The sequence below is a fragment of the Cervus canadensis genome, chromosome 6, assembly GCF_019320065.1.
Source record: "Cervus canadensis isolate Bull #8, Minnesota chromosome 6, ASM1932006v1, whole genome shotgun sequence".
Classification (NCBI taxonomy): domain Eukaryota; kingdom Metazoa; phylum Chordata; class Mammalia; order Artiodactyla; family Cervidae; genus Cervus; species Cervus canadensis.
In genome coordinates, this window is record NC_057391.1 from 55533720 (window position 1) to 55560829 (window position 27110).

Below are 27110 nucleotides of genomic sequence, written 5' to 3' on the forward strand. Positions count from 1 at the left end.
GGAAGGAAAGGCTAGTGCCCACAGTTAAAGACAGAAGAATTTTTGCTGGCAGAAACAGAGGAAGCTAGAGGAAGAACATGATTTGGGGTAAGACAATTTTGCATTTTGGACTAAGAGAGGGTAACTTCTAAGGCCTCCACCCTCACTGAAGCACAGCCAAGGGGCTAGTGAAAGCTGCTCAGAATGCAGAGGCCAGGCCGAGTGAGCAGAGATGAGACCATGTCGCAACTCCCTCCAGGGTCACAGAGGTCTGAAACCTTAACCCTCAACTATCGCTTCAAGTTCCACTCCCCAAGCCGAGACAAACGCTTGTGGAAGTCCGGCCCGCGTAGCCCACGCAGACCTGGGGAGAACAAGCTACCCAACTGGGCTAACACGGGGCAGTGGGGGCAGGGTGCTCGTGCCCGGCGCGTGCGCGCGCGGCGCGCTGAGACGCGGCCTGGAAGCGAGGGAGCGCGCGCCCTCCACGTGACCCGGCCCGCGGGCGGCGACGCACACGACGCGCCCCTCACGTGGTCTGTCTCCAGCCCCGTCGCCGGCGGAGGCGGGCGCGGGCGCGTCCCTGTGGCCAGTCACCCGGAGGAGTTGGTCGCACAATTATGAAAGACTCGGTTTCTGCTGCTAGCGCCGGAGCTGAGTTAGTTCTGAGAAGGTTTCCCTGGGCTGTCCTTGTCCGGCGGCCTCTGCTGCCGCCTCCGGAGACGCTTCCCGATAGATGGCTACAGGCCGCGGAGGAGGAGGAGGTGGAGTTGCTGCCCTTCCGGAGTCCGCCCCGTGAGGAGAATGGTACTGGACCCACTCAGGCCCTGGTGGGGGAATGGCCCCGGGGTTGCGATCAGGGAAGCGGGAGGATTCGGCTGGCAAGTGTGTGCGCGGGGCCGCTCTTCCTGGGGCGAAGGATCTCGGATTTGCCTTGAGCCTTCCGGACTTGCCTTGACGGGACGGGAGTGCGGTTCTTTTCTCGGGTGAGGGGCAGGAAGCAGGTAGCAAATCTGGCGGCACAGCTTGTCGCGGGAATCCCCTGAGCGGAGCCCGGGCTCCGCGGAGGGCCCCTCGAGGCGGCAGAGGCGCGAGCCGGGGAGGACCTGGCGGAGCTGAGCGGCCGCAGCGCGCCAGACGCAGCGCTCAGCCTCCAAGCTCCGCATCTCCCGGGAGCGCGTTCCTCCTGGCGCTTGTTGCTGGCTGATAAGGGAGCCAAATGCTCTGCTCAAGTTCCGCAAGGAAGGGGAGGGCGGGCTGAGAGGGAACAAAAAAGGGCTAGAGGATACGGGTTTGGAGCTGTGCCTTGTTTGCTGCGCAGCGTGTACTCCACAGGTACACTTTCCTTTAGAGCCAAAGAGGAGGGATTTGACGATATTGACGCTAGCTCTGATTTGGAATTTTCTTTAGCAAGAATTAAGGGTTTTAATGGGCTTCCCAGGTGGCTCAGTGGTAAAGAATCCGCTTGCCAACGCAGGAGACGCGGGTTCGATCCTTGGGGTCGGGAAGATCCTCTGGAGGAGGAAATGGCAACCCACTCAAGTATTCTTGCCTGGGGAATCCCATGAACAGACGAGCTTGGCGGGCTACAGTTTATAGGGTCGCAAAGACTGCGACACGACTGACCAACTAAAACGACAATAAGTGTTTTATTGGGGCGCTGCTGTAGGTACGTGAGGCGATGCGTTGTCTGGGTTCGTGTCGAACCACCTCCTCCGTTGCCGTAGAGAAGGGTTGGTCGTGTGCAGAGACGGATGCGGCGCATTGCAGCTTTTTGATAGAAGTTTTTGTTAAGGCCGGGAATAAATTAGAAAATTTCTTACAAAAAGATCAGGAACTTGAAAGAGCGGGTAGGTGTTCCTGGTCAGTACTTGAACTAGATAAGCTTCAGGCGAACAACTCTCCCTCTGCTGGAGTCTGGCAGGTATACTTTTCTCTAGAAACTTAATTCAAGTGCCATACAAAACTGAAACCACGAATATAGTTATACTTTGACTAAATAGTACATCTTTCCATTGTTTTCCACCTTTTTGGGTAAATGTAAAAAGTCAATAAAAACGTCATTTTACCCTTTTTCATAATTTTTAAAAGAAGGATTTAAGTTCATCTACCAACACTAAACTTTAATAAGTGGATTTTAAGGGGAGCTATTTTTTTTTTGGTGGGGGGGGGGGAGTTGAGTCAAAGTGGTTTTTATTTTTAAAAAAAACAAAACAGCAAAGCATTAATACTGACTCTTCAGTGATGTGTCTCATTTTCTTAGATGGTAAAGAGCATATATTGAACATACCTTTTAAGTATTTAGAAAAAATTTAGATATATTAGAAAATGAAGATGATTCATCATCTTCAAAACCATTGCTTCCTACTGTTTTGTTAAAGCAACCAAATGACTTTATTTCTAGTGATTTTCTAGTGAAAGTCAATTTCTTAGTCTTACCTCAGGTACTGTTCTTAAGTCCAACCTCTTAATGTTTTGCTGTTTACATACATTGAAATGCAGCTTTCAGAATTTAAGATGTGGTCTGAGTTTTTCTTGTGTTTGCTGTGTTTCCACTTATGTCCTGTCTTTTATGTGTATATAGCAAATGCACTCTCCCAGACAACATGTTTGTACACAACATTGTTGTTTCTACAGGGAGAAAGTCTCACTTTAAAATTTGACAAGAAGAATCTGGTTTTACTTTTTATGTTGCTTGGGTCCTGACTGCTGTTGAGTCCTGTGATTTTTCCCTACAATTTCCAATTATAGTGAAACCTTAGGATAACCCAAGACTGAGGGTTTCCAATAATGATAATTTGTTGAGCCTCCTGAACTTTAAAGTCAACATTGTGACCTGAAAGTTTCCCTAAGTATGTGAGGTTATAATTCCTACTGTAAAATCTGTTTAAGACATCTGTTTCTGGTAGTCATTTTCTTCTTTGACACTAAGAGAAAGTGTACAAGAATGTTCTGCACTGCTTTAAAACTAATCAGCCAAATGACAAAAAAACAGAAATATACCAAGAAATACAGGTTAAACTGGCGTGGAATAAAATTTCTTATAAAATAAAAAACTATGGCTATTAGAAGTATTTGTTTTATTCATTTGGTTAACGCTTAGTATTTACTATGTTCTGAGTACAAAGAGCCAGACTTGACTTGAAATGACTTAGCACGCAGCACGCACAAGCACTGGAGTGGCAGAGATGTGATAGACAAGTTTCCTACTTTCAAACCACTTACATTCTGGTTGTTTATATAAGAACTAACTACCTGTCTGTTGTCAAAGGAAGATGTATACTTCACAAAACAAATAAAGTGTCTACTGTGTTGCAGATTCTATGATACTCTGTCTTGAAGGGCAATATAAATACACAAAAAAGCAAGAAAGTTCAGTTAAGTCCTTCAATCATGTCTGACCCTTGCTGTCCCATGGACTGTGACATACCAGGCTTCCCTGTCAATCACCAACTTCCAGAGCGTGCTCAAACTCATGTCCATTTAGTCGGTGATGCCATCCAACCATCTCATCCTGTCGTCCCCTTCTCCTCCTGCCTTCAGTTTTTTCTAGCATCGGGATCTTTTCCAGTGAGTCAGTTCTTCACATCAGGAGGCCAAAGTATTGGAGGTTCAACTTCAGCATCAGTCCTTCCAATTAATATTCAGGACTGATTTCCCTTAGGATTGACTGATTTGATTATTGCGTAGATTACTGTGAAAGTATAGGGTAATCAGGCAGAAAAGAAAGTCTGGGTAGGCTTGCAAAGGAGCTGATAGTAAAGGTGAGTCTTGTACCATGTGTGCTAAGTTGTTTCAGTTGTGTCCAACTTTTTATAACCCCCTGGACTGTAGCCTGCCAGACTCCTCTTTCCGTGGGTTTCTCCAGGCATGCCCTCATCCAGAGGATCTTCCTTACCCAGCGATCGAACCAGTGTCTCTTACATCTGCATTGGCTGATGGGTTCTTTACGACTAGGGCCACCTGGGAAGAGGCAATAGTAATTAATTAACCTGGAAGTAGAAGAGATGTAGAATTGGTGGTTTTAGTTTAAGGGAACTGAGCATTAGAAGAGAAGAAGCATCGATAGTTCATCTGAGATCTATTATACAAGTACTGTACATAGTTTAGAATGAGTAGAGTATGAGATGATACAGTGTACTGGTGAGAGTGTTATGAAGATAGAGAGGGACCAGTTTTCTGAGAGCAGTGTATGTCGGGAAGAGAAGTCTTGATTTTCTTCTGGAGATAAGGATCCACTGAAGGAACAGTATGGAAGGTGAATTGCTGTGTGTTTAAATTAAAAACAGAGATCATAAGAAGTCTTTAGCAAGACTGAGCAAAATATTTAGGACTTGAAATAAAAGGGAAAGAAGGAACCAACTGAGGTGTTTAGTAGGGGTTAGAATATTCAGACCTTGGTTCCTTCGGGGAAGGGTGTTTGCGTGTATTGGCAAATGTCAGTAGTAAGAACCAGACATAAAATGAAAACGTGAAATAGGTGAAGTCATTACTTTAATACGTGCAAAATGTAATGTTTAAAGGCAGTACTTAAAATGTGTATTTTTGATTTTGATTTTTAAATGAAGATCTCTTGATGCAAAAACCTCTTAAAATTTAATTTTGAGAGTTTTGCCAGTCATAGATATTTTTGATACAGCGCTCTGACATTCTCTCTTTCTTTAACATTCAAATGTGGGAGATTTGAAACATATAAAGGTGTAATAGTAAAATGAATCACCATATACCCATGACCCATTTCAACAGTTTGAAACATGTGAATATTGTTTCTTCTGTTAACTCTCTCAGTCTCCATCAACTGGATAATTTAAAAACAAATCCCAGACTTGTTCTGTCTGTAAATATCTTATGATGTTTGTCTGTAAATCCACAGCACTGTGGTGCTCAGTCATGTTCGATTCTCAGCTTCCCCGTGGCCTGTGTCCCACTAGGCTCCTTGTCCTTGGGTTTTTGCAGGCAGGGATACTGGAGTGGGTTGCCATTTCCTATTTGCAGGTATCTTCCCAACCCAGGGATCGAACCTGAGTCTCTTACGTCTCCTGCATTGGCAGGCGGGTTCTTTACCACTGCACTTCCTGGGACTCGCTTACAGTACTATTAGCACGCTCAAAATTAGTAATTCTTTAATATCATTCAATATTCAGCATATTGCCTTAATTCTCATTTTTTCCCCCAATTGATGTGTTTGAATCAGGATCCAAAAAAGGCTACACAGCATTTGGTTTGATAAATAATTCTCAGTCTCTGTATCCCCCTGCCCACTGCTTTTTTCCAGTCTTGTGATTTACCATTTAATGGGGTGGGGGGGGGGGATGCATTTCATTTGCCCTGCAGAATTTCTCACAGTTGGGATTTTGTTGCATGTATCCGTGTGGCATCATGTAGCATGTTCCTTTCTCCTCTGTATTTCCTGTGAACTCGTGGTTAATCTTAAGACTCTTAGATTCTTGTTTGATGTTTGGTAAGACTACTTAACAGATAGTGAAGTACTTTGTATTGAATTACATTAATAGGCACATACTATGTGGCGATTTTTCTCTTTTGGGTGTAACAGATTATCTAGTGGGTTGCTGTTGTCAGCTGCCTGATCTTTTAATCGTGAAGTTTCCCATCATATGTTCACATAATAGCAATTGATGATTATTGCCATTGCTTAGTTATTTCATTCTGGATTTCTCTTTCTCCTTTTTGGCGGGGATGTGGGCGGAGCCTTTCAGCATGTGATTAAATTGTACAGTTTTTTGGGGGGTGGGTAACAGCTTTTTAAATGCCTGTTTTAAGTTTGGTGCCTGGAGACAAACTTCAGAGTGGTTGAGATTTGTTTAGAATATGAGCAGCATTTGGCTATCTATGGGAATTTGAACTGAGTCATTTATGTGAGTTAATATTAAAAAAAACTTAGATGTGTGTCACTTTTTTAATGTGCTTTGCGAATTATTAGATTAGTTTGAATTTGAGTAAAAAGTGTGACTTGGAGAATTGGATGTCTTCTAGTTTATCTTTATAAAAACAATTGGTTTAATTTGGTTTAAGTTCATACATTTAGATATTTTGTTCACCCTTTGGTTTGGTTCACCTTGGATTTAGAAAATTATTCAGAATCTTTTGGGGGAACATGTATTTAGCTTCCTGACCATTTAAAGGCTTTAGAACCCTGTTAAAGAAATTTTAGATATGGAGGTAAGCAGTTCTTTGAAACTGATAGACATGCCTGTTCACTGAAGCAGTTTTTGCCAAGTCACGCTCTTTTATGAGCATCACTGTTACTGTGCCTGTGAAAGGCAGATGATAATCTTTTTTCTACCTGACCCCAGGAGCAGCACTCGGATTAAAGTCTGTGAAACCCTGTTTGTCCTTCTTTGCGTCATGAAAACATGTTCGTAACACCTCAACTATCCCGGCTACCACACTTCTGGAAACCCAACTCCTCATAGGAGGGAAAAAAAGATTTTGAGCCAAGCCATTATCAGAAATATGGCAACCTTGAGCCCAGAGTTCACTGGTTGAAAAATACGTGCAAAGTGAAATTTAATAGGCTTAGTTACCTACTTTCCTCTGACAGTTTGTAGTACACTAGGAATGATAGAAGTTGTCTGGCAAACAGACTGTTACTGCAATACTGCAAGGAGGAGACTGGAGAAGCATTCACTAGAGTAGAAAAATAGAACTGTAAATTACCCTTTAGTATGTGAACCAGGTCTTCCTTGTTTTTGAGTATTTTACCATACCCAGTACCTGGATGGACTTCCCTGGTAGCTCAGTTAGTAAATAATCTGCCTGCAATGCAGGAGACCCTGGTTTGATTCCTGGGTTGGAAAGATCCTTTGAAAAAGAGATAGGCTACCCACTCCAGTATTCTTGGGCTTCCCTTGTAGCTTAACTGGTAAAGAATCTGCCTGCTGTGTGGGAGACCTAGGTTTGATCCCTGGGTTGGGAAGATCCCCTGGAGAAGGAAAAGGCTACCCACTCCGGTATTGTGGCCTGGAGTATTCCATGGACTGTATAGTCCATGGGATCGCAAGGAGTTGGACACAAATGAGCCACTTTCACTTTCTTTCATATTTTGAATACCTGGAAGATACTCTACCCAGAAAGTACTCCTGACTAAAAAAAGTGTGTGATAGGCTTTAGACAAATTTTCACAATATTAGCTAACATGTATTAGCATATTAGCATTTTGGAGAAGAAAATGGCAACCCACTCCAGTATTCTTGGCTAGAGAATCCCATAGACAGAGATGCCTGGCGGGCTACAGTCCTTGGTGTCACAAAGAGTCGGACTCGACTAAGGGACTAACATTAGCATTTAGCTGTTATTGTTCTAAGTGCTTTGAAAAAGTGAAAGTGTTAAAGTTGTGCCTGACTCTTTGTGACCTCATGGACTGGCTGGCGCCCACCAGGCTCCTCTGTCCGTGGAATTCTCCAGGCAAGCTTACTGGAGTGTGCCTTTGGATGCTTTGTAGTGTTGCTACACAGAGTATATATACTATGTTGTGGTCCTTTGGTGTTCCTAAGTTTGATATATATAGAATTATGTACATCTTTTTATGGATCTTGGTTTTTTATTGAAGTATAGTTAATTTAAAATACTGTACTAGTTTCAGGTATACAACATAGTAATTCAATATTTTTGTAGATTATACTCCATTTAAAGTTATTATAAAATACAGAATAAAGTCCCTGTGCTGCACAATATATCCTTATAGCTTATTGGTTTTTTCCTTTTTTTTTTTTTTCATTTTAATGAAATTAGGTTTTGGAGATTAAGTCATATTGATACATGTAAGGTTTAGTTTATCCCTTTGAGCTGCTGTATATTATTCCATTGTAGAAATATACTGTGTGTTATCCATTTTACTATTATTGGGCATTTAGGTTGTTTTTGGTTTTTTATTAGTGATGTAACATTCTTGTATATATCATGAGAATTTTTCTAGGAAGTATATAAATAGAATTGCTGGGTCACAGGGTAGGTGCATCTTCAACTTTGTAGGTATTGCTGGAGTGTTGACTAAAGTAGTTGTGCAGTTTCCACTCCCTCTAGAACTGTGTAAAAATTCCCTTTCTTTTTTCCAACATCTTTGCCAACATTTAATTGCTTAGGTTCTTCTGTTTTGCCCGACCCATGAATGTAAAGTAGTTCCTCATTGTTCTAATTTGCATGTCCCTGGCCACCAATGATGTTGTGTGTCATTTCAGTTTAAAAGTTTTTGGCTATGGTTACTTTCCTTCTGGTGATTTCCCTTTGCTCAGTTTTCTAATGAATTCTATTTTTCTTCTTTATTTACTTGTAGAAGTTCTGTATGTAGTCTGGGCAGTATTTTTTTTGTTGTTTGTTTTTTGCTTTATGAGCTACAAATATCTTCTCCAGTCTCTAGCTTTTTAAGTTTTTATTTTGTTAATGGTGGACTATTTACTTATTTTTAGGTTGTTGATGTATATTGGTTTTTAGTGTAATAAGTTATCAGTATTTTCTTTATAGCCTGAACTTTCTCTTATCTTGAAGTCATAAAGATATTTATTTATTTTTGGTAGAAGTTGTAAAGTTTTGCTTTATAACATTATGACTTAACCCATCTAGTATTCATTTTGGATTCTAGTGTAATGGTTTGTATACGTATAATAATCATACTGTCTCCTGATTTGTATTGCTCTCTCTGAAGTTGCTCAGTCGTGTCCAACTCTTTGCAACCCCATGGACTGTAACCTACCAGACTTCTCTGTCCATGGGATTTTCCAGGCAAGAATACTGGAGTGGATTGCCGTTTCCTCCTCCAGGGGATCTTCCCAACCCAGGGATCAAACCCAGGTCTCCTGAAATGCAGGCAGACGCTTTACCCTCTGAGCCGTCAGGGAAGCCCCTTGCTGTCTCTGCTGCTGCCGCTAAGTCGCTTTAGTCGTATCCGACTCTGTGCGACCCCATAGATGGCAGCCCACCAAGCTCTCCCCGTCCCTGGGATTCTCCAGGCAAGAACATTGGAGTGGGTTGCCATTTCCTTCTCCATTGCTGTCTCTAGCACTCACCAAGTTTTCTTAAGTGCAAGTTTCTGTTTCCAAGTGATTTATTCCATTGTACTGTTTGTGTTTTTTGTCAATGTATTTATTTGGATTTTTTAGTAATCTTAGGTGTCTACATCAAATTTCTTGTCTTTGTATAAGAAATTAAAATTTTTGCCAACATATTTATCATCCTTTTTCTCATAAAGCAATAAGTTTTGATTCCTTTTCATTTTAATAAAAATTCTTTATGGTAGAATGATAAATTGTTCTGAGTAAGACTTTATTTAGAATACCTGAGAAATAAATTACTGCTGTTTGAGCTAAATTAAAGTTGGTCACTTTTTAGACTCAATGTCTGATCTTCAATTATTTAATATGTTGGACTCCATGGAATGGCACAGTGGCAATTGCTCATACTTAACTTTATCAGACATTTTCTATCCTTTAAATTGGGGCAGTACTGGAGCAGTAAGCAGGCAGGGTAGCAATCTCCATGAGGTCAGCAGGGCAGCAAAACCAACAGAAAATAAGATTAAATGTAGAAGTTGGACTCTCTTTGCAAACATAGTCATGGTATGAATCTGCTTCTTTTTATTTATTTTTGGCAAAAGTCTTAACAATTTATTGGAGCAGACTAGAAAAGTAGTCACTAAAATGACAAAAACAATTTTTTTAAAAACTTTTTATATTGAAAACAACAAAGTTTTATTTTTTAATGTGTAAAACTTTACCAACTATTTATTACTCCACAGAAGCTTTTCAGCAGTGTCTTTAAAACCTGTTGGGAGAGTTCACATCTGAATTATCAATAATACCTAATTAGTTAAGTGATTGGCAGCCTTTTAAGCGTAAGAGCAGAACTCTATAGAGTAGGGGCCTGTTTGAGTGCCAGATCTCTTGCAGAGGAAATAAAAGAATGCCAGCCATTTTCAACGTTTTGCTTCAAGCTAGCCTTAAGTTTTCTTTGTCATTATGCCTTTGCTGACGGACATGTTGTCCAGCGTACAAAATTACCACAGAACTCAGAATTTCTAGATCTGTAGTGTCATTTAACTTTTTAAAGCTGTTGCGGTTTATTAGTAGGCAAACTTCCTTTTAATTTGACTGACTTTTCTTTTGAATATGGGTCACATTTTCCTCTTTCTTCTTATATCTAGTAATTTTGATTATATCATAGATGTTGTGAATGTTATCTTGGAGAGATTGTGAGTTCTGTTTTAGTCCTCTGAAGATTATTGATTTTCTCTTTTAAAGTAGCTACCGATTGAATGTTTGTGTCTTCCCAAAATTCAGTGTTGATGTTATTTAAAGACGGAGCTTTGGGAAAGGAGTTAGAATTATAGGAGGTCATGATGGTGGGGTCATTATACAAAGAGACCAGAGAGCTTGCTCCCTATCCCCGCCTTGTGAGGACACAGTGAAGACAGCTGTCTGCAGTCCGGGGAGGGGGCTCTGAGATGCAGACCTTACTGGCCCCTTGATCTTGGATTCCAGTGTCTAGAACTTGGAGAAAATGAATTTAGGTTGTTGAAACCAAAGTTAAGTCTTACGGTATTTGTATGGCAGTCAGAACACATTAGGATAGTAGTTGATTAACCTGACTGTACTAATTCCAAACTCTGACTCCTTCAGTGGGCAATAAAAATATCTATTCAGTTAGTTTCTCTATTCCTAACTGACCTGCTTGGAATCTGCCCCATGTATGCATGTTTCATGGGTCAGCTAGATTTCAGCAGTGTTAATATGCAGCACTTAGGGTTCCCTTTTTTTGTGACTCTGTCCTATGCAGGACTTTCCCCATCACTTTCCAGCTGCTGTTGTCACCTCGAAGTTTGTATTCTGGTTCTTCAAGCCAGTAAAATTATGGAATTTCTATTGGCGTTTTAGCTACTTAGTAGGTATGTGGTGGGGCCTCTCTTAGCCATAAAATAGGAAACTCGCTCAGTACTGTTCTTTTATCCTGAGTACAAACTTCATCTGATTCCTTACTGCTTTTAGTTGCCTGTTCAGTAGTACTAAGTAGTTTTTCTTTTTTAATATTTACTTTATCCAGAGTTTATGGTTATTATCTTGGGAGCATTAGTCCAATAGAACCTCCATAGCTGGAGGCTCCTTTCTAGTATTAATATATAGAATTGTTGAGTGTATTTAGTTGTAAAAATAGACTGACTGATTTTCAATGTTACCTTGAAGTAGAACTTTTAAAGCAGTCCTTCCCCCCACCCCCTCAATTTTCACTATCAGTATATAGTCAAGAAAGATGTGCTGGTACTGATTTGTTTGAAGAGTAGGATGTGGTTAGTAGACTTATTTGTAGCATATATGCCCCTTATTGCTAGGAGACAGATAAGAAGAATTTATAATTGAATTTTGAAGCATTGTTGAGATATGACTGTGTGGGGGGCATTTTGCTAAAAATATGGACTATAATCTTCAGAGCAACTTTGTGAGATAGATATGTTATTATGTTCCATGGGTGAGGAAATAGAAGTTCAGACACTTAAGGTTGCATTAATACAATAACCAAAAATGAAAAAAACAAAACAAAAAAACAACCAACAGTGAACAGGTTATTCTGAACTCTAGAATCTGATCTCTTTTACCACTGAAGATGACGTTTCCCTCTTTGCTAACATTCTGTGGTCTTAGTTTGTTTTTACTTTACCTAGAACATATGTTTAGGAATTTTCAAATTTGTGTTTGTAGTGTGCCATCTTTTGGTAAAATACAGTAATGCAGTCTAGCAAAAGAAGTATAAAATTAGGAATTTTTATATGTATTTATAATCCAGGGCACATTTTATTGGATACTTGATGGTAGAGCAGAAGCTCAGAATTTCAAAAACTGTAGAAACCTATTATTGGGAATGATTTGCCATTATCAGCTGGGATATGTCACTGTCAGGCATAGGAAGCCAATCCCTAATATAGTCAATGAATGCCATAAATGACAAAACTGGTGTGTATGGGGAGAATATATTTACATTTGGTGTTTACACAAACAGGAGAGGTGGTAAACCCTTGAAATAAACTTGGTGAATAATGAAGGTAGGGGAAGCTGTGATAGTCTTGAAGTGTGGAAATGTTTTTGTATGTCTCTGTAGGTACAAAATTTGATAAAAATTTGTGAGCATCAGAGTGACACTATTTAAGTGACTTAGAGGGTTTGCTAAAGTTTTGGATGGATTTGTCAGTTAGAGACTACTATGAAAGATTTGAAGTTGTGAAGAGATAGTAGTGGCTATTTATTATTTTTAACAAGAATGATAAAATGAAACTAACTATGAGTACATTTGTACTAGGTTCTGAAATTTAACAGTGTTCCTGTTTGGGTAGTTTTATATTTTATCATAATAGACAAATGAGTACTGAAAGTGAAAGTGTTAGTTGTTCAGTTGTGTCCCACTCTTTGCCACCTCATGGTCTGTAGCCCGCCAGGCTCCTCTGTCTATGGCATTCTCCAGGCAAGAATACTGGAGTGGTTAGCCATTCTCTTCTTCAGGGGATCTTCCTAACACAGGCATCGAACCCATGTCTCCTGCATTGCAGGCAGATTCTTTCCCTGAGCCACCAGGGAAGCCCCAAATGAAGGGACTCAAGTGTTGTAGGTTGTTGGTGATTGAAAGTGACCATTTCTGGGGGAAAAAAGCTAGGTATATGTACTCGAACACTAGATTTTTTTTTTTTCCTCATTAATGTTTAGATTTTGTGTTTACATCATATGACTTATTTAATGCCTTTTCTATTGAAATTCCTGCAGGAAAAAAAAACTTTGTTCATGTACATCTAAAACTCTTTAGCCCCATCTCGTTTTTCCTCTCTTTAGAAAACAACTCTTAATACAAGGGCCTACTGGGATTGTAGGCCTGGTAGAAGGGACACTAATAATATCCAAGAAACAATGCAGGGGAAGGATCTGAAGGACATGGCGTATACTTGTTAGATTGAATTGACTCAGTGGAATTGTGAGACTTTTTTGTGGGGAGCTTTTGTGAGATTTAGAGCATGGGTTTGCAAATTATGCCATATATGGCAAATCTGGCCAACGCCTGTTCTGGCCAAGGCCTGAGCTCAGCATGGTTCTTATATTTTTTAGTGGTTGAAAAATAAAACAGTATGTGATAGAGGCAGTAAGTGGTCCAAAAAGCCTAAAATATTTACCATTTGGCTCTTAATAGAAAAAAAATTGCCGATTGCCCATATAGAGTATAGCCATACTTCTCTTAAGTGCAGGTCGCTCAGTCGTGTCCAACTCTTTGCGACCCCATGCCAGAATACTGGGGTGGGTGGCTGTGTCCTCGTTCAGGGGCTCTTCCTGAACCAGCGTCTCTTACGTCTACTGTGTTGGCAGGCAGGTTTGTTACCACTAGTGCCACTTGGAAAGCCCACTATTGTGAATGGAGTATTCTGTAAGTTCCATCAGGTAAAACTGACTGATAGTGTTTAAGTCTACTCTGTTCTTCCTAGTTTTCTGCCTAATTATCCAATCAAGAAAAAGAGGAGGGGGGAAAAGGGGGGTGTAAATTGTACAAGATTGCATTTCTTAACCTTTATCTAAGCCATATATTTTCAAGTTCTCCCTAAGATGTTTTCCTCTTTTGTCAAGTAATTGTCCTTTGACAAAACTCCTTAAAAAGGTCCACTGTATTGTTAATTAATAAATTTGCTCATGTTGTGTTCACTTTTCACCCATCTTTCATTCATGCTGTAGGCTTTAGGCCTATGCTCATGAATTGCAAATAATTTAGTTTTTAAAAAAACATATAGTTCATACTGAAGCAATCTGAGTGCTTCTCATGCTTGTATATTGCCACTGTTTTAGTGTGTTATTTGCATGTTAAATGTTTTAGTTCTAGAATCTGATTTTGATGGACTTCATTACTGTATCATGGGACTGAGCTGCCTTTTTGTTTGCGAAGAAGCTCACAGAGAGAAATTCCAAACAAATCTTTTGTCTTGCTTTAACAACCAGTAAAAATATAGCAGTAAGTACAATCACTGAGCTGTTGTCCTCCACCCCAGAACAGTTCCAGTTTTTCTAAAAGAGAGAAGCAACCCTTTAAAAGATAAATTACAGTATTGTAGTTAATATAAACCCATTTTTATAATTTAAAATTTTATTTATTAATTTGGCCATGCCAGATCTTGGTTGCAGCACTCAGAATCTTCGGTTGCAACATGTGAAATCTAGTTTTCCTGGCCAGTGATTGAACCCAGGCCCCCTACATTGGGACACAGAGTCTTTAGCCATTGGACCACCAGGAAGTCCCTGCATTAAAAAAAAAAAAAAAATTATTTATTTTTGGCTGTGCTGCATCTTTGTTGCAGAGAAGGCTTTTCTTTAGTTGTGGCGAGCAGGGGCTGCTCTCTAGTTGCGGGCTTCTCGTTGCAGTGGCTTCTCTTGTTGCAGAGCACAGGCTCTAGGGCACACGGGCTTCAGTAGGTGCAGCACGTGGGCTCAGCATTTGCGGCACCCGGGCTCTCGAGCGCAGGCTCAGTAGTGGCGCACCGGCTTAGTTGCTCCATGGCACATGGGATCTTCCAGACCATGGAGCGAACCTGTGTCTTTGGCACTGGCAGGCAGATTCTTTACCACTGAGCCACCAGGGAAGCCCCCTGCGAGTTTTAATAGAAGAGGAGCGTAATAAAAATTTCATGAGTTTAAAGCAGTAGGTTAGTTTTAGTAAAAATTCAACCTCATATCATCATGTATTAGAACAGCCTACCAAATGATTATTTTTAAAGTTACAAACAGAAGTCACTTGAATAAATGTCTTCCGGTCCAGATGTGCTGTCTGCCTTCAGTGTACTATGGTTCTGGAGTGGGAGGAGGGTTTAGGATAACAGTACTATATCAGCAATCTAACTGACATGGCCAGATCTTTTGGTTGTCAGGACAGTGCTCTCACTGTGATCCTGCGGTTGGTTCCATTGTTCTGTAGTTGCATAAGGCCGTAGAGGGGATGGTGATTGCATATCTTAAATAGTGTAAGCCTCTTTGGTGGGCAGATGTGACAGAAGTTTTGTTGCTTCAATTTTCTGAGTGAAATGGGAAGTAGGTCATCGGTTGAGAATACGAGTGGTGAATGAGGGTTGGAGGTTTGAGGAGAGGAGGACATAGTGTGAAATTGTACAGGAAAATGAGAAAATGGATCAGGGAAATGTGGTGTGACTATTGGGCATCATTAAGGGATGTTTGAGGTTTTAAAGTGAAATCAAAGGGTGTTTTGTTTGTTTTTCCTGTAGTCATATTAACATAGGCAGTTATGGAATAAATGGGGAATTGGATTGAATCAGGATTTGGTTTGCCAGGTGTATTCCTAGTACAGTAAAACTGAAGAGAGTTCTATTTTTTTTCCCCCATGAGAGGTATGTAGGTAAAGCAGATTCTTCAAAGGAATACCAGACTTTAGTTAGAAAAAGAAGGTGGTGGAGGGACTGTGCTAAATGAGCTTTAGAGTGTAGGACATTTTGCTGATGAAGGGTCATGGGTTCTAGAGGGCATTCTGTGAGTTTTAAAAAATTTATTTATTTACTTTTGATTGTACTGGGTCTTCACTCACTGTGTGCAGGCTTTCTCTAGTTTTGGCAAGTGGGGGCTACTCTTCTTTGAATTGCATGACTTCTCATTGCACAATGGGCTCTAGGCACACGGGCTTCAGTGGTTGGAGCTGCCGAGCTCTAGACCATAGGCTCAATAGTTGTGGCACACTGGCTTAATTGCTCTATAGCATGTGGGATCTTCCCAGATCATGAATTAAACCCATGTCCCCTGCATTGGCAGGTGGATTCTTAACCATTGGACCACCAGGGAAGTCCCCATCCTGTGATTTTTTTTTAACTAGGGGATCATGGTATAATTTGCTCCTACTTAAGTGAATCTCTTTAACCTAGACCTAACCTATTTAATCATTGACCTAGAAAATGGACATTTTGAATGGAGAGACAGAATTTTGCAACCAGAATTAGATTAAAGGATATACTAAGGTTTATGATTAGAATATCTAAAGGATTTGAGAGGAACCTGCAAACTCCACCATCATAATTCTGTCTAGAATATCTCTTGTCCTAGGGGCTTCCTTTTTTGTTGTTTTTGATTTGGCCCCCTGGTTGGCTTGCTGCTGCTGCTGCTGCTGCTAAATCGCTTCAGTCCTGTCCAACTCTGTGTGACCCCATAGATGGCAGCCCACCAGGCTCCTCTGTCCCTGGGATTCTCCAGGCAAGAATACTGGAGTGGGTTGCCATTGCCTTCTCTGCCGGTTGGCTTATGGGATCTTATTTCTCCAACTCCTCTGCAGTGGAAACTCCTCTACCTAGCCACTGAACTGTAGAGGTTTCATTATGGAATATAGGCTCTTCCTTTTTGTATTGTCCTGGTAAGAAAGAGGCAGATAGAGAAGGGAAAAGAGATTTTGATAGCATGCTAATATCTATATTTAATATATAATAATATCTATAGACATATTAGAGATATAATGTTTAATATTTTCTATATATCTAATATATATGTTATATAGAGGATGAAGCTCAAGATCTTTAATCTACTCAGTCCTAATTTGTGGAGTTTCACCTTTTTCAATATATAATGCCCCATCTCTTTCTAATCAGTCACCAGTAGTAGGATACAGAGGCTAGGGATCCAGGCAGAAACTTAAGTAGTGGTATAAACAGTAATTTTAAAAAACCATTTAAGCTTGAAATTGTTTCAGATTTACAGTAATTGAAGGAAATATGTTAATCTTCCACTGTGATCCTAGATTTGTCTTATTCTCCCTATTAATTTTTGTGCTATATTCATTTTAGGACTGTTCATTTAGGACTATATTCATTTAAGATTGTTGTAACAATCTGGTGAATCAGACATTTGAAATCATGGAGTAACCTGTACTATTCCTATTGATGTTTAGCATCTCTTTTCTAGTATTATTTTTCTTTTGATTAGAATTTGCTTGATGCGTTTTTCGGTGCCTGTGCCATTAGCCATTCCATGCCCCTGTGCTTTAGGTCTTTATCTTAGAAATAGAACAGAATATATCTAGGGGTTTTTTTTGGCTGTGTCATGCGACCTGTGGGATCTTAGCTCCCAGACCAGGACTCAGGGGACCCAACTTGCGTCCCCTTCAGTCGAAGCACAAAGTCTTAGCCATGGGAATGCTTGGCAAGTCTCTGACAGTCACTTTTAATTGGCTGTAAAATGATCCATTTCCCAGTATCATACCAGCCCCTCTTGAGGTTTTTAATTCTGCATAGCACTGTTGATTTAGTATCTGCATAGTACTGTTGATTAGTAATCTCAATCTCAGTGGATTTAAATGGAATGATTCTCATATTTTAGTTGTGCTGTCATCAATAAACATGTTATATGTAATAAATACTTAGTGAACTAAAACTGGAATTATTTTTTATGTATTTCTTATTAAATTTTTCTTTGTAATATTAATTGGTTAATTTATAAACAATCTTTTAAACTTTCTGTTTTAGTCCCAGAAATCCTGGATAGAAAGCACTTTGACCAAGAGGGAATGTGTATATATCATACCAAGTTCCAAAGACCCTCACAGGTAAGTATACTTCTCTTTATTCTGAATTCTTCTAGAAATTTAGATGTAAATTGAATTGCTATTTATTTATTAAAAACTAAAATTATTAATTATTTGTAGTTACTGTTGGGTGAAGGAAATGGCAACCCACTTCAGTATTCTTGCCTAGAGAATCCCCTGGACAGAGGAGCCTGGTGGGCTGCTGTCCATAGGGTCTCAAAGAGTCGGACACGACTGAAGCAACTTAGCATGCATGCATGCATTGGAGAAGGAAATGGCAACCCACTCCAGTGTTCTTGCCTGGAGAATCCCAGGGACAGAGGGGCCTGGTGGGCTGCCGTCTATGGGGTTGCACAGAGTCGGACACGACTGAAGTGACTTAGCAGCAGCAGTTACTGTTAATTTTTGTGTTTACTGTTAATCTTTTAGGATTAGGAGGAGATAGTATTAACAAGATAGCATTCTGCAGTTCTTAATGACATTTCACAACACGAAACCTCTCATTCAGAGTGTTCTTCCTTCCCTGATCGTCCCCCATATCATACTAGTGTATTACAAAGATCAAACAGTTAAGTGTCTTTTTTAAAAATTTGATTTATTGATACTGAGAACTTAAAAAGTTTATGTATCTGTTTAAGGGGCATCTATTGAGTACCCAACACTATAGTTTATGCTGAAGAAAACAGTAAGAACCTAATGGTTGCTGTTTTTGTTTGCCAATATGTAGCTATAGATGAATACCTATTGGAAAACCCATCACCAGAAATTTGTTGGCATCTCTGATTGTCCTTTGGTCTTAAAAATGGCACTGATAATAGAAAAAAAAATTTAAGTAAAGGACATGAGTTAGAATTCAAGAAAAAGGATCTCTTGAGGTATTTATTGAAGAAACATTTTTCCTAAATTTTTTCTTTTTTCTGAGACCTAAAAATAGCCAAAAGCATAAAAGGGTACATCAAAGATATACTTACTTCCTGGACTACAAAGCACTTTTCTTCACAAGCACTTAGGACAAATTAATTGAAAAAGGTGTTTACCGGGGTTTTTAGTCGTCTTACTGTTTCTGTCTCCTATTAAACCTTGTTTTCTATGCAGTTATCTTCTCTACACCTTTCACTTCCATTTGATATATGGCTCTTATGAAAATACAGCCAAGTAAACAACCTCTTATTAACTATTTTAAGTTACAGTATGTATGTGTTCAGTCACTCAGTCGTGTCTGACTCTTTGCTGCCCTATGGAGTGTAGCCTGCCAGGCTTCTCTGTCCATAGGATTTTCCAGGCCAGGAGTACTAGTGGGTTACCATTTCCTTCTTCAGGGGATCTTCTTGACCCAGGGATCGAACTGGTGTTTCCTGCGTTGGCGGGCAGGTACTTTTACCACTGAACCACCTGGGAAGCACAGTCTTTTATTAACTGATGTATATTAAGTTATAGCACCTGTCCCTATTATTGTGACATCATAGTGAATTCTCGGAAATATTTGTTGAATGGAATTTCTGAATATTTTGTTTGTATATTACATAAACCTTTTGTTTGAAATTCAACATTTCTTTTTATATTAATGGCAAAAAATTTTGAGTATCTCTCTTGTTTATACAAATTTTCATTATAAGAGAAATGTGCATGATAAATTCTGCAAACTTGAGATGCAGAAAGTTGGCTCAATATTCAGAGTATCAAAACATGAAGACAGTCGTTATTAATAACATTTATTGCACCTATTTTTAATCTTTACTCAGTGCATAGCTTTTGTTTTAAAATATTGCTAAGTTCAGTTTATATGTAAAACACTGTATCTTTTTTAAACAAAATGTTATAGTAATTTTATTTTTGCATAATATCCCTTTAAGAGTAGTAGTTAATACTCTGTTGGTGTATATACAGTTCATATACGTATCCTACTATTGGGCACTTGAGTTGTTTTCAATTTTTAGCCTATTTTAAATTAAAATTAGGTCAAAATGGAGATCTTAGTGGATAAAACTATTTTTGTGTTTCAAGTTTTATTCCCCTTTAGTATATGTAATGCCAAAAAACTTTCAAATATGTACATTGTCACCAGTAGTGACGGGAATGCCTGAATATTGATTAAAGTTAGGCATCATATTCAAGAAGGTGATTAATAGAAAATTATATATTAAATTTGCATTTATTTGATCACCATTAAGAAAACATTTTTTGTATTCTTTAATAGTCCCCCAATTTTTGGTAATTTCTGTAAATGCTTTTTAGATCATTAAAATAGATAACCTTATTGTCTCTTTCAATCATTATTCTGTGATTTATTTGAACTTCATACTAGTTATTAAAGATGGGTTTTGTTATAAGATCATGTTTTTTAACCAGAGAGCACCAATGACATTTCCCAGGTCATGTTGTTCTTTGTTCTTAATTGTTGCATCCTTACTAATTATATATCTGGATCATAATTTTAATATTCCCTGATTGATGGACATTTTAGCTAACCTGTTTTTCTTTTTTGCTATTAGACAAAAGTATTCTGTAGTGAATAACTTTATTTTACACATATTCTATAGATACTTTTACCTTTACTCTTAAGTACTGAAATTAGAGTTTGAGAATCTACATTTTTCATTTTGATGAGTATTGCCAAATTGCCCTCCATTTGTACTCCTTCCAGCAGATAAAAGGCTACTTTCTTCTGTATTCTTACCAAGATATTGTCTTAACAGGATTAAATGATTTTCTTCCAATCAAATATCTTTTCATATGTATGTTTTTACTGTGAATTATCTGTTCATATGCACTTCCTAGGTGGCTCTGTGGTAAAGAGTCTGCCTGTCAATGTAGGAAATGCAGGGGACATTGGTTCGATTCCTGGGTCAGGAAGATCCCCTGGAACAGGAAATGATAACCCACTCTAATATTCTTGCCTGGGAAATCCCATGGACAGAGAAGCCTAGTGGGCCACAGTCCAGGGGTTGCAGAGTGTACACGATTGAGTGACTGAGCACACACGCATACATTTATTCATATATTTTCCCATTTTATATTGATTTGATAAATATACATTAGGGAAGCTAATATATTTTTTATATATTAGGGAAGCTTTATATATTATATTTATATTTAATATATTAAATATAATATTAGGGAAGCTAACCTTTTCTCTGTAAATATTTTTTCTCAGTTTATCTTTGGACTTTTATTAGTGACGTGTTTTTGCCACATAAAAATGTTTGTTTTTTTTTTATGTAGTTAAATCTGTCTTATATGGTTTCTGGGTTTTATGACACAATTAATTGTATTTAAAATATGAAAACTGAGTTTTTTAAAAAGGTACAAATGACCTAAAATATCTCTTGAAAAATATGTAATATTCCTTTATTTTGTACTTTTTATTAATGGATTATTATTATAGTTTAGTTTAAATGAGAAGAAAAATTATTTTCCCTCTAAGTAATAGATTTACCTTGTTTTATAGATGCCTTCCAGGATGTCAGATTTGTCAGCAACTTGTCAGGTAAGTTTCATAACAATGGTATTGCACAAATTTTGGAAAGTAAAACTAGTGTATTAAAAAAGTCAGAATACACTGGGATAAAATTCACAGGCCATATGTCTGAGCGTTACTTAACTCACACTTGAGAGGTAAAGGATTAGGCAGAGTTCTTGAAACTCAAGTGTAGGTGCCTGAGCAGAGTGCTAAAGTTGAATATGAATTAGCTGGGTAAAGATTGAGGAAAGGGATTAAAGGCAGAGAGAACAGTTTGTGGGAAAGGCCTGGCAGTGAAAGAGATTATGGTTATGTTAGGAAACTGAAAGCTGTAGAAGGTATTAATAAGATGGATATTGAAGAGATCTGAGTCTTGAGAAATAAGTAGGGCCAGATCATTTTAACTTTTTGTATACTATGCCACACAGTTTTTATTTAATGTTAAAAGGATATTACATAGGGAAGTAACATGCTTAGATTTTCTTCTTTTTCCCCTCAATAAAAGAAGTTGGCATTTTGAGGAGATTGGATTGAGAGGAAAAAATAGTTTGGTAGATTTTAGAGTAATTCTGGAAAAAAATAAGAGCCTGAATTAAGATACTACCTATGGTGATGAAGAGAAATAGGCATATTTGAAAAGGGGGATCAATCAGATAAACTCAGTAGGATTGGTGGTGTGTGGGGAAAGGGAAGATTTGAGGACGGTACCTAAGTTTCTTACTCGGGCAACTAATTACACTTGATCTTAGCCAAAAGGCCAAGGAGCGATTCGGGCAACTAATTAAAGAGTAATATTGTTCTTTAACCAGTGCCTCCAGAGGCACCGCTGGGATTCAAACCCAGGATCTCCTGTTGACTAGACAGGAGTTTTAACCGACTAAGGCATGGTAAGATGTGATGAAGGAACGTAAGAGAAAGGAGAGAAGGTCTCCGGTTGGCAGGCTAAGAGCAGAAGTGCATAGAATGAGTTCATTTACGTATATTGAATTGTTTTACCATTTCCAGGCCTTTTCATTCCTACCTTTAGATGGGTAATTCCATCTGGCATCTGCACTCAGGCTGAAGAGCTTCCTTTAGCTTTTGGTATAATGCTGGTATACTGGAGATGGGTTTTCTCAGCCTGGGTTATCTGAAAATATGTTTATTTTACTCATTTTTGAAGGATGTTTTCACTGAATATGAAATTTTGAGTTTTCTCATCCCAGTGATTTGAAGATCTCATGCTGTTGTCCTCTGGCTCTTGTTTCTAGTGGGAAGTCGGCTGCCATTAGTGCAGTGGTTCATCTGTGTCTAGTGGGTCTTTTTTCCCTCTGGCTATTTTTTTCCTATAATTTTGGTTTTTAACAGCAGGCCTGTGATGTGCCTGAGAATGGTTCTCTTTTTCCTTCTTTTTGAATAAATCTTGAATAAATATCTGCAAGTTCATGTTTTTCACCAAATTTTAGCCACTGTTTCTTAAAATCCTTGTCTGCCCCTTCTCTGTCTCTCCTCCCTCTGGGACTCTGGGTATATTAGGTTGCTTGATATTTTTTGCAGGTCCCTGAGGCCCTGTTTTATTTTTGTTTAATTAAAATAATTTTTTCCCATTTATCAAATTAGATCACTTGTTTTGATCTGTCTTCAGGTTCACTAACATTTATACAATCTCCAATGCTGTTTTGGCATCCAGTAAGTAGATGCCTCAAACTAAGTTTATTAATAGAAGCCTGTATCATCAAATACAAATGTATTTATAGTATTTTAATGCTGTGGTGAACGTATTAACTTACTGATATCCTAAAATCAGAAAGTCAGATTATTTTCATATTCTTCAAAAGTTTCTTTATTTTCATATAGTTTTTCATTGACTGATTTTTTTAAAAGGTCTTTTAAAAGTTATATTGTTTTTTCCCCTTAGGTGTTTTTGTGGTCGCTTGGTCAAGCAACATGCTTGTTTTACTGCAAGTCTTGCCATGAAATACTCAGATGTGAAATTGGGTGACCATTTTAATCAGACATTAGAAGAGTGGTCTGTGGAAAAACATACAGAACAGAGCCCAACGGATGCTTATGGAGTCATAAATTTTCAAGGGGGTTCTCATTCCTACAGAGCTAAGGTGTGTTGTGTATTGGAATGTCTTACTTCATTTACCTTTTAATTAATTCCAACTCTTTGCAACTCTGTGGACTGGAGCCCACCAGGCTACTCTGTCTAGGGAATTCTCCAGGTAAGAATACTAGAGTGGGTTGCTATGCCCTTCTCCAAGGGATCTTCCCGACCCAGGGATCAAACCCAGGTATTCCGCATTGCAGGAAGATTCTTTACGATTTGAGCTACCGAGGAAGCCAGTTAATTAAATAATGTATGTTTATTATCTGACAGTTTATATAATAGTGTGTCAGAAAATTAGTTTTAGTCATTTCTTTTAAAGTTCTTTGTATCGGTACACACAAATATAGAATTATTATGTCTTGGTGCATTGAACCTCTTTTAGTTTCATTTACTATTTCACTTTCTCTTTGTTTTTTTTTTTTGTCTTTTGGGTTATGTATTTTTTATTGTTGCTTTTCTTCTTTATAACATCTTATTTATATATTTTTCTGTTCTGTAGATTTATTATATAAATACTATAAAATACATCTTTAACTGGTTACTGTTACAGATTAGTACTTTTACTACTTCTGGTCAATGCAAGAACCTTTAGAATACTTGGGACTACATTTATTTCCCTCATGACTTACGTGCTTTTGTTGGCGTAAATTTTATTTTTGTGTGTGTGTGTGTATTTTAAAAACTCCCAAATTGGTCCTCCTTGGTGGATCAGTGGTAAAGAATCTGCTTGCCAATGCAGGAGACATGGGTTCGATTCCTGATCCTGGAAAATCCCACATGCCACGGAGCAACTAAGCCCATGTACCACAACTATTGAGCCTGTGCTTCAGAGCCCAGGAACCACAAGTACTGCACCCACATGCTACAACTACTGAAGCCTACTTGCCCTAGAGCCAGTGCTCAGCAACATAAGAAGGTACCACAGTGAGAAGCCCAGAGCACTGCAGTGAAGAGTAGCCCCCACTCGCTTCAACTAGAGAAAGCCTACGCAGAACAAAGACCTGGCACAGCCAAATATAAATAAATAAAAATCTTTAAATCCCCCAATAATAATTTGTGATTCATTTAGACTTGTCTACATTTTACCTTTTAAGTTGCTGTGCCTGACTCCCTCCCTGACTTGATTTGCTAAGCAGTGTCATATGGTGGGCCTGTCTCTCCAGGTTTTTCTGTTCTCTTGGATTCTGACCCCACAAGTTGTCACAGCTTTGGTAGCCTACTGATGTCTTAATAACAGGGGTTGTTAATCTAGATTCTCTAGTTCCCAGGGGCAGAGTTGGTCCAAAACAATGTAGTCCATCATTGTTGAAAATGGAATTCCTCATTTATTACTAACATAATCTTTTTATTTTATTTTATTTATTCATTTATGACTGTGATGGGTCTTCATTGCTGCATGAGGGCTTTCTCTAGTTGCTGCAAGTAGGGGCTGCTCTTCTTTGCGGAGCATGGCCTCAGTAGTTGTGGCACACAGGCTCAGTTGCCTCACAGCGTGTGAAATCCTCTTGGACCAAGGATCAAACCTGTGTCCCCTGCATTGGCAGGTGGACTCCCAACCTCTGGACCACCAGGGAAGTTCTATAATCTGTTTTTTTAATTTATTAGCTTTAGATTATTTTCCAAGCACTACTTAATGTACCCAAGAATAATGATGAGTTAAAGCTAATGCTTAAAGACTTACAGAAGAAATCTCATTACAAATCATTCTTAAGAGAATCTGGAGTCTTCTCAGTTTTATATAATTTATGATATTTTGGGATATTTTTCCTTGGTGTTTGATCTCTGTTTGTAAAGGAATGGATAATATATTGTTTTGGAAAGAACCTTTATTAGAGAATGTTAAAAGTGGCTTCCCCCCCCCCAACATCTGAGTATTATAGTTTTGATATGAATATTTTTTATTTCTTCTTACAAGGTAAGAAATACTGTGGATAAATTTGTAAACTAGATGAATGGTAATTGGGTTTATATAATCAGAAAGAGTAACAAATTTACATCCTAATTAACTTTGAAAATTAGAGTGCCACTATAGCTCTTACAGAATGATTTTCCAACTTTAAAATTGTTTGTTTGTTATTGCTTTTTCTTAGGAATGTAAATATATTACAAGTAGCCTATGAAATCTATTTTACAATAATCTGATGCAAATAAAGTTTTTCTTAAGTCATATGATGCTGCATTATGAAACTTATGAATTATTTTTTAAAAATCTTTTCTTGTTAGTATGTGAGGCTATCATATGACACCAAACCTGAAATCATTCTACAACTTCTGCTTAAAGAATGGCAAATGGAATTACCCAAACTTGTTATCTCTGTGCATGGTGGCATGCAGAAGTTTGAGCTTCACCCACGAATCAAGCAGTTGCTTGGAAAGGGTCTTATTAAAGCTGCAGTTACAACCGGAGCCTGGATTTTAACTGGAGGAGTAAACACAGGTAAACAGTAATAAAATTGGTATAATTTTTATTTGATGTGTTTGTAAATTTTTCATAATATCAAATATTTGAAAAGTCAACACAGTATAAATGTATACTAGTCTTCTGTTAAGTAATCTATAGTTCTTAAGGATAAATGCTAACTGAAAAATGAATTTGGTTTTTGTTTGTTCTTTTAAAAGAATAATATGCTTTATCATTTACCTTTTTTTTTTTAATTAAGACTTTATTTTTGGCTGTGTGTTGTGGCTTGCAGGATCTTAGTTCCCCAGCCTGGGCCGTTGTGATGAAAGTGCCAAATCCTAATCACTGGACCATCAGGGAATTCCCAAGAATAATGGGCTTTGGAACAAGGGTTTGCGAACTATGGTTCCCTGCACCAAATCTAGCCTGCTCCTTGTTTTTGTAGATAAAGGTTTACTGGAACACAGCCACATTTGTTTTTGTATCGTTTTATATCATACTTCTGTGCTATAAAAGCAGAGCTGGATAGTTCTTAGACTGTATGTCTTGCAAAGCCTAAAATGCTTAAAATTTGGTCCTTTATAAAAAGCTTGCTGACCTCCTGCTGTATAGCAAAGTGTTGTTCTTGTCACTTTGTGACTGCTGGTAAATTGAGAAAGGAATGGCAATTCATTGCCTAGACATTGGTAAAAAATAGCTTTTGAAATTAATTTTTAATATAATCTTATATTCTAAGTCTTTCCTATCACATATACAGTTTGGATAGAAGGAAGGCAAATTAATTTTAATATCCAAAGTAAAACAGAGTTATTAGTTTGCAAATATCTATTTCATTAACAGCAACTGGTTTTTGAACCTTATTGTGGCACTCTTCTAGCCACTGAAAATATATCATTACACAAAATATTTGCCTTCATAGAGCTTATATTCTAGTGGGAAAGATGTAGAAAACAAGGAGATAACTAAATGTATAATAAATTAAACAATAAGTGCTTTGGGAGACAAAAAAATGTAGAGGAGGGATAGTGAGGGATGGTCAAGGAAGCTTCGTTCAGAAGGTAACTTTGAGTAGAAGTGGAAGAAATGAAGCAAATGAGATTAAGAATAATGTGGGACAGAGCATTTAAAGGAGAAGAAATGGAAAGTATTGGAAAACTAGTAAGAAAGGTCCAGTGTAGCTTGAGTAGAATGAGCAAGGACTGCTGGGTGATGAGATCAGAAAGTTACAGGTGAGTGGTGATGGTGGGGTTGACATGGGGTTTGTGGTAAATATCAGAGCAACAGACAGATCATTATATAAGGCCTTGTAGGCCATTATAAGCACTTTGACTTTTAATCTGAATTAGAAGGGGAGGTTTTAAACAGAGAGTTGACAGGAGCAAAGATATCTTGAATGATAGTTTAAAAATAGACTATAAACAGGCAAGGCAGCAATTGGAAGGACAGTGAAGATGCTATTTCAGTAATCCATGTGAGGAATGAGATCTAATGTGTTATAATAATCTAAGTGATGCGTTGATTGCTAGGGCTGTTAAAATACCACAGACTGGGAGGCTTAATCAAAAGAAATTTATTTTCTCATAGTTCTGGAGACCCAAGATCAAGATGTTATCAAGTTTGGTTCCTCCTGATGCAGCCCT

The 27110-nt window shown here is 38.3% G+C and overlaps 1 protein-coding gene across 1 annotated transcript in view; it reads left to right on the plus strand.

The window, feature by feature from the left end:
• The first annotated feature begins 500 nt into the window (after positions 1-500).
• Positions 501-27110, plus strand: part of TRPM7 (transient receptor potential cation channel subfamily M member 7) — a 102199-nt gene continuing 75589 nt past the window's right edge. The window contains exons 1-5 of the mRNA XM_043472001.1: positions 501-786; positions 17459-17538; positions 20966-21004; positions 22875-23073; positions 25293-25506. Of these exons, the coding sequence (XP_043327936.1) occupies positions 784-786; positions 17459-17538; positions 20966-21004; positions 22875-23073; positions 25293-25506 (535 nt within the window). The 5' untranslated portion in view covers positions 501-783. The remainder of the gene's footprint in view (positions 787-17458; positions 17539-20965; positions 21005-22874; positions 23074-25292; positions 25507-27110) is intronic.